Source organism: Manacus candei, unplaced genomic scaffold (assembly GCF_025592945.1).
Source record: "Manacus candei isolate 608988 ecotype Guabito, Panama unplaced genomic scaffold, ASM2559294v1 h1tg000011l, whole genome shotgun sequence".
Lineage (NCBI taxonomy): Eukaryota > Metazoa > Chordata > Aves > Passeriformes > Pipridae > Manacus > Manacus candei.
Genome location: NW_026138059.1, coordinates 14,291,820 through 14,306,556, shown reverse-complemented (window position 1 = coordinate 14,306,556; position 14,737 = coordinate 14,291,820). Strand labels below are relative to the sequence as shown.

Sequence of the window (14,737 nt, the reverse complement as noted above, 5' to 3'; positions counted from 1 at the left end):
CTTCACTATATTATACCAATATTTTATTCCATAAATTTTAAATTAGTGATGTTGGCTTTGGTCCTTTCACTGTGGTTTATGTGGACTATTGATCCCACAGAAGGTGCAGCAGTTCTGCAAACAGTGGTGCTGCCACAAAGCAGCTTTGAGACCACAGTTTACAAGATTTAACTCAACATTTCTGATGTCAGCATTTTTTAAAAGATATTCTAAATTTTGAAATGAGAAATGTAATAACAGTATGAGCCAGTGAAAAAACAAACACAGAAGTAAGCTGAGCTTTAAAAGAAACACTTTATTTGGTAAAAAATAAATGTAATAAATTATTTTAAGACAATTTTTGGGTTGTATCTATACATACACAGTATATCCGTAACACAGCTGCTATGTAATCCAGGAATTCCATTTTAGGAAAAAAAGGATTTACATATAAAGTAGTTTTAAATGAAACCAGCACAGTCTTTTACGTTTGTCAGTATTGAAAACAACTTGATGGAATTCCTTTCCCATGCTCCCTATCCCCCAAAGTTACCCAGGAATATCCATTCTGGGTCTTGTGCGTTTGTAGTATCTCTCATGCTTCTTTTGCATCATCTTGATCAGTGCCTCTCAGATTCTTTTATTCAAAGAGCACCTGATTATTGTTTTTCCTGCAGTGTTGGTACACCAGCTTTCACTTTCAACTGGTAAAATGTACATTATGAATATTCACTTCTGACTTCGTCCTCCGATTTTACTTGTTTCCTTTGCTGTATGTGGAAATATTTTCAAATGTTTTTTAGTTTTGTCTGGTTGTTTTATTAGTAATTTGAACCACATTCATTTCCCTTTTGAAATCTTACAGATCATCAGGGATCCACAAACCCTGCTCTAAAGAAGATTGATCTAAACTCCGAAATCAGAATAATGATATTTTAACACCAGCATATGTGACATTTGAAAGAAACGTTATCAGATATGATGTCCAAATGGGTCAAAATCAACATGACTCAAAACTATATAAGTCACTAGTTACCTAAAATACACCAGCTAGGACTACACTGTCATTATTTTATACCAAAACCTAACAAAACACATATGCCTGGTATGCTTTATCCTGGGACTGCCTAGTTTATAAAGCTAAGCATATTTTTAATGCCTCGTTGGAACAGTTTTTTAGAGCAATATTCAAGAGCTTAGGAAGCTGTAGACAATCAGTCTGAATTTTGACAATGTTGATTGCTAAATGAGGCAAGGAAGACAATGTACAACAGACATGTAAGAGTCCTGTGTTTGAATACTAATTAATGAGCTGCAGTCATTTCTCAAACACAATAAAATATTGCCACTGGTGCTTAGTCTTACAAATATTTCTACTTTAATTGTCATAAATGTTATGTATTCTGGAAAGAAGCAATTTTTTCCCAGCTGCATTTATATATGGAAGCAACACTATCAAAATAAGCATGTATTGTGGCCCTTTCATCAGAAATTATTATTTTTTTCCTTCAACTATCTTTTGGACTTACCCATCTAATTTTTAGATAATGTTAATATATACGGTGCTAGAAAGATGCATAGCCTTCACAGAAGCTTCTTCTGAAGGGATGTCAAGTCATTTTTAGTAAACCAGATCCTCATCCAGAAATACACAAAGATATTTTATAAAAGTCTGCAAAAATATATATGCAAAAAAAAAGATTTTATGTCTTTTTAAAGAAGGTGCAGGCTACTCAGGAGGAGTACAAGGATGTGAGGCTATGCAGAGAGAAAATTAGAAAGGCCAAAGCCCATCTGAAAATTGATCTTGCCCCTGCTATAAAAGACAATAAAAAAGCTTTCTATAATACACCAGCATTCTGAGGAGAATCTCTATCCTTTCTTTGATGTGGGTGGAAACAGTTACAGAGGATGAGGAAAAGGATGAGGTACTTAATGCCTTCTTTGCCTCAGTCTTTACTAGTAAGACCAACTGCTCTCCAGGTACCCAGCCCCCTGATCTGAAAGACAGGAAGCAGAATGAAGCCTTCATAATCCAAGGGGAAATGGTGAACTACCTGCTCCACCCCTTGGAAACACACAAGTCCATGGGGCTGGATGTGATCTACTCAAGTGTACTGAGGGAGCAGGTAGGAGTGCTCACCAAGTCCCTTTCAATCATTTACCAGCTAACTGGGGAGGTTGCAGGTGACTGGAAGTTGGTAAATATGATTTCCATCTACAAGAAAGAGCAGGAGGAGGATCCATGAAACTACAGACCTTTCAATCTGACCTTGGTGGTGGGGAAGGTTATAAAACAGATCGTCTTGAGTGCTATCACACAGCATGCACAGGACAGATGGGATGAGGTCCAGTCAGCATGGCTTTAGGAAAGGCAGGTCCTGCTTGAACCTGGTTTCCTTTTGACAAGGTGGTGTGCTTAGTGGATGAGAGACGGGCTATGCATGTTGTCTGCCTGGACTTTAGAAAGCCTTTGACACCATTTCCCATAGCGTTCTCCTGAAGAAACTGGCTGCTCATGGCTTGGATGGGTGCACTGTTTGCTGGGTAAAAAAATGTCTGGATGGTGAATGGAATTCCCACTGGTTGTCAGTCACAATTGTGTTCCCCAAGGTTCAGTGCTGGGGCCAGTCCTGTTTAATATCTTTACTGATGATGTGGATGAGGGGATCAAGTGCACCCTCAGTCAGTTTGCAGATGACACCAAGTTGGCTGAGAGTGCTAATCTGCTGGAGGGTAGGAAGGCTCTGCAGAAGGATCTGGACAGGCTGGATCAGCAATATTGTGGCCTGCAGAACCAGGGCAATGATCATCCTCCTGAACTTGGTACTGGTGAGGTCACACTTCAAACACTGTGTTCAGTTTTGGGCTTCTGACTACAAGAAAGACATTGAGGTGCTGGAGTGTGTCCAGAGAAGGGCAACAGAACTGGTGAAAGGTCTGGAGCACACGTTTAATCACTTAACTTGTCAGCATCACTAAAACAAAACTCAGAACTACTAGCTTTGCTTAACAGCAAAGTAGCTCTATTCTGAGCTCTCCAAGAGCAAATGTTTTCTTCCATCCTGTTTCTCAATACAGAAAAGCATTCTCAGAACATGCAACATCTTTGGCATCATGTCAGAATGTGAAAAATGTAGACCTAACTGTAACTCTTAGAGTTGAAAATTATGAAAAATTTCAGACCCTAAAGAAAAGTACCCAGACATCTATCTGTAAGCACCTCTCTGAGATAAGGAGAGAAATGGCAAGACGGTCTTTTGAACATTCCAATCTCCTCTCTTGTCACTGGGGTGCTAATGGAATATGTACTTATGCAAGTGAAGACAAAATTGGAGGAACATGCTTCAATTACCCGTGAACTACTGCACCTTTATGTTGCTCTAACTCTTCTGACTTAAATGAAAACAAACTAAAAAAACCCCAAATACCGCACTGTGCTGTACAAGATTGATATGAAGAATGAATTACAGTAAGTACCACAGTAACCTTACTGATCTCTCACACAGTTGCAAAGCTACTTGTTGGTTTTACAGCTTACCCACAAATGAAAAAAAAATGTATTTATCATACAGTTTAGTAGAGCCAATTTAAATTTTATTTTTACATTGTCTTGCAACAGATTTTAGTATTATTTTTCTTATGTCTTATAAATCACATTTTCAAATACTCTTCAGAAAGCTGAAAAATGATCAAACTGTTGTTTTCTCTGAATAATAATTTTTCAGCTATGCATGAACACCTATTGCCTGACAAGCTTTTTGTTTCTCTCAAGGTTTGTAACAAATACTACTACCCTCATTTATTAGACAGCTGGAAACTTGCTTTTTCTTAATTTATAATCTTTCTTCACATCTAATTCATGTTTGTTAGCATGAATAAAGAGTGCAATGCAAGGTAATTAATAAGAGAACGATCAACGATTTTGCAATCTGAGAGGCAGGAAAAGCTGTTTATTATGAGGCTGAAGAAACAAAGCAATTTATCCACTGGGTATTATGACTGCATGTAGGGGTGGTTTATTTATGATGCAAATTGAAGGGGCACTGTATGAAGAGCCCAGATTTCCTAACTGCACTGCCCTCTACTACGGATGGTGCTCCCGAGGGCCACTCTCAGCACTGTATAATTCTGATCAGCTTTTGCACAGCCACCCTCAGAGATCTATTACGGTGCTAATGGAGTTTTATTTAATGTGGAAATGATGCAACATTTTTTATGGGTTTCACAACTCCCAAGCCATATGGCCAAATGACCATCACGCACCGCAACAGCCATTACTTCACAGCCTTACAAAACTGGGAGTGCATTGGCTGCGTGCAGGGTGTGAAACTTGCAATGTGCAAAGCACATTTAGGGCACACTGAATAAAATGCATCTCCTTGGAAAAGCAGAAACATCAAGACAAGCTTTGGGAAAAAGACATTCAAAAATATAAACCCTACTTTTCCCTCTAGAAATCTGCATATCCTTCTTCTTTGCTGATGCAAGTATCCTTTTTTTCCCTTATTTTTGCTTTTATTTTGTCGACAACTGGGTTTCCACAGAGACAGGAGGCAAAGCAGACAGTACTGGGTGAGCACTTTCCCACCTTTAACACACATTCTGGAAGGAACAAATGAACACTTGGTCCTTGCAGCACCTGTGGACCTCCCCAGAGTCCTTCCCAGTCTTCAAAGCTGTAATGGCTGGCAGGGCATTAGACCTCTCCTCCCATTGTGTCAGACAAAGCCTTGTGCTCCCTAAGCACCACTGGGTCTTGTAACATTTCTAAAAATAGTGATGTCAGCAATTAAGTGTCTGATCCTACTTCCTCTGAGGTCTGTGGAATTAATTTCAATTAACCTTGGATCAAGCCTTAATGTAGCAACATTCCTATGTGGGATCTTTGAAAAGAGATCTGAAAATGAAAAAAAAAAGCTAGTTCCACTGAGATTTTTTTTTTACATTATCAAGTCTATGAGCAGGCTCTTCACTAAAGGCCCTTAAATCTTCTGTGCAGGTACAAAATAGCAATATAAATAAACATAGAAGACTTGGTAAATTAAAATATCTGCCATTTCAGCATTCTCTAATTAGCAATCTGTTTTGAAAAATACAGTAAAATATTTCCAAATTGCATCAGTATAGATATCCCAAAGTTTATTACAAAATGGAAAGCAATGTCACTTCAAAACTTGCCCCAAGACCCTTGTTCTCCCTCCCTCATTTCCTCCTCAAATATAGTTCTGCCTACAGGCGCATGTCAGAGATTGTAAGAGTATGAGGGAAAACTAAAGATCCTCCTAAAACCTACCCCCACCATTTTTAGCACCACCTGCATTGTCACTTCAGGTACTATCCTGGGTAATTGTCTGCCCAGTTAGAAAATATTAAGAGTTTTAAAAAGTACAGTAGGGCATTGCTGTTGGCTGCATAGGTGTGGAAGTATGTTGTGCCTATGTTGGAAACATGCCTGGAGTACTAAGACACTCCTTGTCTAGGGACTGAAAATGTTACCTTGCTTGGGATAGCATATATAAGTACAAATGTTCATTTGGGAAAAATATTAACTACAGCGTTTCATTAAGGAGTGAACAAAGTCGCCAGTGTTCATCAAGAAATTCATAAAATCTTCTGTGATCACAGGTAAAGGGGAGACCTAAACTTCCAGCAGAAGATCGAGACACAGGACTGTCAGCCTCAAAAATAAATACTATCCCCACAGTGAAAGTTACTGCTATGATGTATCAGCCTAATAAAGTTGTCCGAGAAACAGTTTGAATAAAAAGCTGACACTGCTTTACTGAAATCAATAACTACAGTGACTTCATAAGAACTAGAGCAGTTTCTCAGTGAGAAGTAGATTTACGTACAGAATCTTTTCCTAGGGTCACAGGCAAATAAGACAAATGAACTTCACCCAGCTGATGCATGAAATGCCCTTTTGGTATTTCTTTCTAAAGAACGAAGCTAAGACCTCTTCCATAGAACACTGTGGGACCTTTCAGATCTAATTGTCTCCTAAAACATGCTCCTGGAACACAAAGACCCTGTATAAGAATTCTGAGCCTTCAGCAGTGAAATTTCCCAAAAATCTGAATTTGGAACAAAACTGTCACAGAATATTTGTCAGGTAAATGGTTATGGAGTCCTTCTAAGACACAAACTCCACATCCACGAGGGCGTAAGCCCTGGATGCACACTGCAGACAAGAAGTGGATTCCATGCTGCTGCCCAAACATAACCCCATGCCTGTGTTTTTTGTAAGCACTACCCTGTAGTCACCTATTATTGGGAAATTTGTTATGATACAGAGGCTCGGATAAACAAAATGTGTCCCTCAGACTGCAGTTAGGAGTCTAAATACCTTCACTGAAGTTAAACATTTGCCACTATCCCCTTCACTGATACTTTCTTTGGCTTAGCAAAGGTGCCTTATTGTTTGCTGTGGTTACATTTATGAATCTCAGTTTAAGCTGCCTGATTGCTCATGGCCCGTAATACTCATCCTGACATAAGGTTGCATTGCAGGATTGAGCTTGTAATCTCCCTTGTACACCTAATCTAAGAATTCTCATTTTATTTAAAAAATAAGGTATTAAAGCCATAGTTGCAAATATATCTGGCAACATTTAAAACAGATGGTTGCATGTGAAACTCAAAAACTCACCTGAGAAATGGAAGTCCATAGACAATTTTTTTAAACATCAAATAGAAAAACATAACAAAAAAGCTTTTTTTTAGAATACTCTACAGAATACTGGCATGTTATACAAATGCAATTAATCCATTGAAATTTAAACTAGTTGCAAGTTATGTTCAAGGCACCTTTTTTATAAATAGGGTTTTTTAACGTTCATTCAACATTCACACTAGTTTAACCACGTAAACAAGTCTGTGAAAGCTCAGATTAAGGTCACTTTCAGATCTGTATGCCAAGTATTTCAGAAAAATATCATACTACAAGGAAAATTCAATAAAGTAAGATAGATCCATCTGCTGCTCAAACAGTTCAGTAGATGCTATGGGGTAAATTATTAACAAGATGAAAACTAAAAGAGGTTTTCAAAAATTAGTTTAAAGTAACATACAATGCATTAACATTGTGTTTATCATTTGAAAGTGTACATAAATGCTGAAAAAATACAATTCGCTATTCATAGTGCTATCCTATTTTATAGAGCAAATCTTTGGAAACAGTATTATCTGAAGTTTAAAAACATACTGAATCTTTTTTGCCCCATGCTTAATCTTACAATATGCTGGAATGTATTTTCTTCATATGAAAACATATAAAATTAATCTTACATTAAAAACAGTATAAACAACTTCCTTGAGGCAACTTCTGGACACAGAATTTCTGTAAAGATTAAAGTATAACAATTCTAGGATAATTATTTTTAAAAATATGTACATTCATTCCAATGTCCTAAACCCAAGAAGAAACCCAAGCAAGCTGTATAAAAGTTGGCCACTAGTCTTTGTCCAGTTAAGATTACGTTCAGCTTTGCTAGTCTTGCCGTATTTCAACATAATCAACAAAAGTTTTACTTGCTTTTGTGTAGGAAATTCCCAAACTTTTGCATAAATCCTCTCAGCTTATTTTCATTAGGCTGCAATGGATGGTAAGCAGTTGAGTTGTAGCTGGCCATGTGATTACTCCTGCCATAATTATTCCCTAAGGTCTTGCTTTTGATATCTGATAGATGTGAACTGCTGTTGGCTGCATTTCCTGCAGGTTGGCTAGCATTTTCCATCTTACAAAATGGCTCAAAGCGACTATAAACACGCCTTTCACTCAAACGAGATCTCAGCTCCTGTTGGGGTTTTGAATTTGCCAGCTGTGGTGTCACCGAACTTGCTCTTTGAAGTGCAGAAACAGGAGCACTTTCAGAAGCGGTATTTGTGGAGATTTCCTTCATATCTTGATACTGAATCTGTTCTGTGTTAAATCTTGGGGTAGATGCATCTCCTGCAGTTTCGATGAACTTACTTTCCAGGGGGCACAAGAGAGGACACATTTTATTGCTTTCATCAGATGGAGGTTTTTGAGATTTTGGTGACTTTGGAGACTTTGGAGACTTTGTTGGGCTACCAGTGACATCTTCTTTACTTCTGTTCAAGCTCCCTTGAGAATTTGCTGATGTGTTTCTTTTTCTCCTTGGGGAAGAATCTGTCTTATTTTCAGAAATCTTTGGTTTTTGATTCTCATCTTCAGAAACCAGTGTGTCAGAACTACTACACATCCTGTAAAAGGCAGGACCTTTGTTTTTTGACAAGTTTTCCTTCTTGTCTGGTGTGAGATTAAGAAATGACCGCAATTTCTGGGATCCTTTCTTTAGAAAACTTGGGGAACTTTTACTTTCTTTCTTTGATGTGCAATCCTTACTAGACTCCTCCTTGCTCACTTCAGTGAGAACCGCCATAGAGACTGCCTTGCTAGCAGTTGGGCTTTTTAGCTCTCCTTTCAGGTTCTTTTCCTCCTGTGGCAAGTGATTGGCCACACTGTGCAAACTTTTAGCACTCTTCAGCATGTCTTCTGGAAGTTTTGGACCAACTGGCTGCTTAAGTCTATGCCTAGTCAATGTGCTGTAAACATAATTGGATGCATGCTTGTTGGCACCAGGGTCCAATATGGACTTTGAATTAAACATGGGAAAACTTCTCCTTTTGAGCACATTTTCATTCTGAAGGTTCTTCAGATGTTCTGAATGTTTGTCTGTACACAGTGTTGTGTACAAATAAAGTGATGTGTCACCAGTTGCATTTGAATTTATGGGAGGTTTTGTGCTGTCTGCAATATGAATTCTGTGGTTTTTTGGTGCATCTGATTTAAGAGGGAAGTTTGTGCTAAGGTCTTCTGAAATATTGTCTGTTCCATTTTCCACACTTGGAGCATGATTAGATGTCCCTTTAGGTGTTGCACTTCCCTCTGACCCAATTATAGTTGAATTTGAAGAACTTGCACAGCTGCTTACTTCCTGCTGTTCAGGTAAAGTTGGCTGAAACACCAACGACGATCGCAAGCGAGAATGAGAATACAGTGCATGAGCTTTCATATTTTCAGCTGTGTCATAGCTATCATATCTGTCACCCACAGCTGACCCATTAGACTCTACCGGATAATCTGTTTGATCATTCAAATATGACTTTATTCTCCAGTTACGTAGGAATGACTTTGTTGTGTGTTCGAGAGTTGGCATCCTTTGCTGCAGATGGCGGATGTGATTATCTGTCCCGTTAAAAGACCTCCGCACAATTGAATTTCTTTCTGCAAGATTTACTTTCGGTCGTGAAAACTGATCAGCAAAACTTTGCTGGGGAATATTGTAGTTATTTGCATATCCTCCTCGTAATGAGGAAACAATACTAAGGCTATCAGATGGCATTTTCCAAGTATTGGATGGATTGTTGGCTCTGTTAATAGCTCTGTTGAGCAACAGGTAAGGTGTCCTTTCTGGCTTCTCCCCAGCATAACTATGTCTCTTCCAGTGCTCATTTTTTTCACTAGGTTGATACTGCTGGATTGGATTTTGCACATTAAAACCTGGATGAAATGGTTGCTTATTATAGGCTTGATTTCTCAAGCCATATTTATCTATTTCATTTACTGCATATCTTCCACGAGTTTTCCAACAAACAGGATCTATCTTGTGAACCTTGTCTTGCCTACCAAAAAGGTTTCTTTGGCTAGAAACTGAAGCCAAAGAAGACACTGAGTGTTGGTATGTATCATTATCCCAGAGTGTCCTGCGACTGTTTACCCGCACTAGTTCTGGAGCAAATGAGCTAGGAACAGAAGAACGGGCATACAGTGTCCTGAACTCTTCATCAAAAGATTCCACAAGCTGTCCTGTGATAACTTGAACCATACTGAGGTTGGTTTTTTCAAATGACCACATAAAGCTGAAAGAAGAACAAACGACCATTAGATGCAGTTCTTTTGAGTTTAAGTATTACACTAGTGCTTCTTGCTATGGAAGCTTTTGCACAAACCTGGGGTTTGTAAAAATACTTTCTAAATACATAAACAAATAAATGTTGGTAATGATTAATGTAATTTAGACTCAGAAGGTCTAATCTAATACCAATAAAACTCAGCTGGAAACTTTCCACTGCTTTCAGTGGGAGCAGGAATGAGTCTATAACTACCCTTATAACTGCCCTTATAAAAAGTATTCTAAGAAAGTATTCACAAATGTAGAACAGGGAAGTACAAATAGCTAATGGAAAAAATCACCTCTACAAAGACTAAGGCAGGATTAACTATACCCACTATATTTAGTCTTCAGTCAGAGAATGTTACTGTGTGGTTATGTTGTGAAAAAAAAATACATCTGAAAAAATATACAGGACTGCTTCAGCAGTTTTTAATGTACTTAATTCTAAACGTATTTTCAAAAAGATGGAGCTCAGAATCATTAAAAAGTTTACATTTTCTACTATGCACATTGAATTGGATATGAACATTTCTTTTATTGCAATAATAATGCTTTGATGAAGTAAATTTTCCTCTGTTGTAAAAGATGGAACACATGCTCAAAGCTAAGTATCTGTAAGTATTTTACAGCTACAAAATGAAATAAAATAAATTAATATGTACATTAAGGATGTAGCAACAAAACTAATATCATGGTGTGTAAAGCATGCAATTTGTAAATTACAACAACGAAAAAACCTGTTTTGAAATCCTAATTTCATGAAAAAAGCTAGAAAAAAAATTAAATCAATGGACTTATTTTATTCGCACTTTTTATCTGGATATTAGAAAATAGGTTTGTTGTATTGACAAAAATAGCTTGCTGCTGTAATTTTTTCTTGCTATTTTTGTATTTTTCAGGAAGTAATAGTGTGTTGAGATTAAATGAAATCATGTTGCATAAATTTTTTTCTATTGATTTTCACAATTAAGAATAATACAAAATCTTTGAGACAAACCCCCAAACTTTAAATTGACTTCAAAGTGACAGTTCAGAAAGACTCATATTTCCTGTTATAAATAACTATATTATTTTACTAAACAAGCTTAATTTCTACAGAAATTGATGATTCCACTGCCTGTGGTACAAGGCCTTAAAGCAGCGTTGTTTTTGAAAATGAAATGAGAAAAACTATTGCATTCTCACAAACCTTAACACTGTGTGTAGATGTCAAGACTCTCCCTGCACTGTCTTACACTGATTAATTTATGAACTTGTCATCTACCCCACTATCATTTATACATGTCAGTCTGAATTTGGGGCTGAATCTCGAAGGAAATAAAAAGTCATATTTTCAAAAGCTTACAGTGGTGGAAATCTATGAAAGGCAGTGGCTGTAGATCTGGTACCCAGACACTATGCTGGCAGAAACTAATTCAGTGGGCCAAAGGAGAAAAGTGTAGCATGAAAAGAAGGAAAATATTTAATATTGTGTGAGTTAAAACATAGTTTTTTTCCAGCTCTGCAAAGTTGTAAATTCTTCTAGCCTACGCTTTGCACACATACACTGGAAATAAAATGGAACGCAGAATAAAGAAAGTCAAACATAAAGAGAGACTTGGGCAATTCTGAATTTGACCACCATTAAGTGCCACACAGTCAGTCAGTAATGTTATCTTTAGAAGATTATTATGTGGAGGAACTATCCAAGCTAGCTTAAAAAATAATTCTGGTGGCCTTTTCTGAAGCAAATGTTAAACAAGAACAATTCAGGCAATATAAGACAAATCAGGATTTTCCTCCCTTTTTAGCAAGTCTTCAGGTTTGGCAAAACCTACGTGCCTTATTTGTTATTTGTGAAAAACGAAGAGAGGACCTGTTAGGCTAGTTAGCAAGAAGTATCTTTGGTAACCTGTTAAATTACAGAAAAGATAATCAAATGAACGCATGTGCTTCCCTGCAAGAATTTTTACAAATAGGAAAAAGACCAAATTTGCTATAGCAGTAGTGCTGAGATGACAGGTTTGCTATGGACACTTCAGTGACTGATCTTACCTGTAGGAACCATATACAACTTTCTTACAGTCAACAAGAATAAATTTTTGTTCCATTTTTCCATGGAATTTTGCTCCTGTTTTAGAATAATAATCTTGTCCTTTCACTGTCCGCACCCTCATGTTCTGAAAAAGACAATCAAAATACTTTACTTGGTCTACTATAGTCCATATTAGCATGTAGGGGGTTGAAATTCAGAGGAACAGTAGGAGAAAAGCTACATTATTACATATTAATAAACTCTGCGGGGAAGTAAACTCTGATCCAACTTCCTGCCTAGGGACTCAAAATGGCAAGTCACTGCTTTGTCTTCAAGACTGATGAGATTCCATACGCCATAGAAAAGGAAATTCCACTTTTCCATATCCACCACTTCCAGAAATGAGGTTCTGGCACAAGAAGTCTTCAACAAGGGGAAGAGGTTTTGAGCTGTAAAAAAAATTCTTTCCATCATCTGCTGTACATATTTATAAGATTTCCAAGTATCTCAGCTAATCATAGACAACACCTAAAGAGCCAGGATTTCTTTTAGTTTAATTGAACAAGGCTGCTGTATCTACAAACACATATACCCCACTCTGAGAAGGGTGTCACATGGTGCCAGAATCCCTCAAAGTTTCACCAGCAGTAAGGTTCCCTATCTAAATTCAGAGATGCTAACACAACATGCATAGGTAGCATGAACTCTAGCAGCAGTTAATTTTTAATTCTATTAAGCTTTATGTTTTACTCATGTGAATTCAGTAAATGGTACTTGGGAAATTTTCCACTTTATCTCAAAAATGAGGTTAATTTTTATCCCAGGCTACTGATGAAACTTATTCAGCTAAGTCAGTGTATTCTTTTTTCTCTCTCTCTCCTGTCACTTGTTTCTTTAAGCCCATAGAAATAAAAAAAATTTAAAGAAGTGTTACTACACCTTATGAACTGTACTAATAATAATTTTCAAAAAATTCTCATGGAGATGTAGAAAAAAAAAGAAATTAGTACACAGAGGTGCTTATAGAAAAATTAAAATTTATATTCAATGCAAACCAACCTACAGCATCTACCTCATGTGGTTGTGAAGACACAAAATGCTTCACAAGACATGAAAACATCTTGGAATATAGCTGTGAATGATAACAATATTTACTTTAGTTTCTAGCCTTGCCATATTTTTTTCTAGCAACACTAATTTGTGATAATTTACAAGTACTCCAGTGGGAGTGAAATCCATAGTTTAGCATTGGCAGTAAGAAAACAGAATCTATATGATTATTACATAGTCTGTATATATGGAAATGGTGCAACGTAAGACTTGTGAATACAGAGGAATGTCTTGCTTCACAGGACTGCTACAAGGATAGGTTGCAAATCACAGCAGACATGCTCTGTAAAGGTCAGGTATAGGTGAATTAGGGCTGTTAATGAAGCAAATGGAAAACATCATGTATACAGTAAATTCAGCAAAATCAGGAGGATGAAATAAATAGGATAGGACTATTTCAGATGGAAAGGGCCTGCAACGATCATCTAGTCCAACTGCCTGACGAATTCAGGGCTGACCAAAGGTTAAAGCAAATTATTAAGGGCATTGTCCAAATGTCTCTTAAACACTGACAGGCTTGGGGCATTGACCACCCCTCTAAGAAGCGTGTTCCAGTGTTAGACAACTCTCTCCTTAAAGAAATGCTTCCTGATGTCCAACTTCCTAAACTTCCTGTGGTGCAGGTTTGAACCATTCCCACATGTCTTGTCACTGGATACCTGGAGGAGGAGATCAGTATCTCCTTCTCCACTTCCCATCCTCAGGAAGCTGTAGAGATGTTTAGACTTACAAGAGCATTTAAGATTCCAGTCTACAAAGTATGACTGAGTTTGCAATACAGTTACGTAAGACTTCATTGTCTATGGGAGCACCTGTACATTTACCTAAAACATATGAAGTTCCAGTAGATAAAGGTTATAGGAGTTTTAAGAATAATGTCTACTACAATCCAATGAATTTTATCTTTCCAAACAGAAAATTCAAAAAATTAGGAGACAACATCCATGAAATGAAAGCACATTTCCAGGTAACACTTTCTAAATCAGTATATATTTCAGTGTTGCTATCTTACGGTTTAACTCAAGCTATTCAAGTTCTTTAAATTTTATTCACCATTTCGTGAGCTTTCACTTAGCATTTTTGTCAAGTTGTGTTTGAACACAAATGCAACTCAGTTAAAATGTAAAAAGACAGCATTTAAGAATTACTTTTGTTTGTGAACTAAATGTCTTGCAAATGTGCTAAAAACAAAGCTTATCTCTTAATTAGATAAATAAAAGAAGTAGGATGTAGAAGTGTTGTAAAATTTTAAAAAGTAAAAATTTTAGAAGTGAAAATACAGGTGGTGAATGCTTAGGTCTACTTTCAGAAACAGCTACAACAAATAAGTAACAACCCAATTTGCACTACTGAATGGGAGGTGAATGTAAGTTTGCATCTCTACCTGCTAATCACTTTTGACAATCTAGCATTGTGTCTTTCAATTTTCTGCATTCCAATTAGAAGTTTTCTTACCAACGAAAGTCAGTTTTCCCACTTTACCAAAGTGTTTTTGTTAACTTTGAACAAGACAAGCCCATTGAAGAAAATAAGTTTTTTCTCCAGCAGCTATTCAGTCTTTAACTAATTAAATAAGAAAATTTTATTCTAAAGATAAATACTGTGGAAAAAGTAATTCCTGAAAAAGAAGATAAGAAAATACTGGAATTTACCCATTCTAAAGATAACCATAATAGTAAAGCCTTATTTACTATAAAATAATTTCATTAGT

The 14,737-nt window shown here is 36.9% G+C and overlaps 1 protein-coding gene across 4 annotated transcripts in view; it reads right to left on the bottom strand.

The window, feature by feature from the left end:
- Positions 1-321: 321 nt before the first annotated feature.
- FAM83B (family with sequence similarity 83 member B) overlaps positions 322-14,737 on the bottom strand; it is a 57,608-nt gene continuing 43,192 nt past the window's right edge. For all 4 annotated transcript variants that reach the window (XM_051777839.1, XM_051777838.1, XM_051777837.1 and 1 more), the window contains exons 4-5: positions 11,937-12,061; positions 322-9,867 (exon numbers count right to left, since the gene is read on the bottom strand). In XM_051777839.1, coding sequence (XP_051633799.1) covers positions 7,509-9,867; positions 11,937-12,061 — 2,484 coding nt within the window. In that variant the 3' untranslated portion in view covers positions 322-7,508. The remainder of the gene's footprint in view (positions 9,868-11,936; positions 12,062-14,737) is intronic.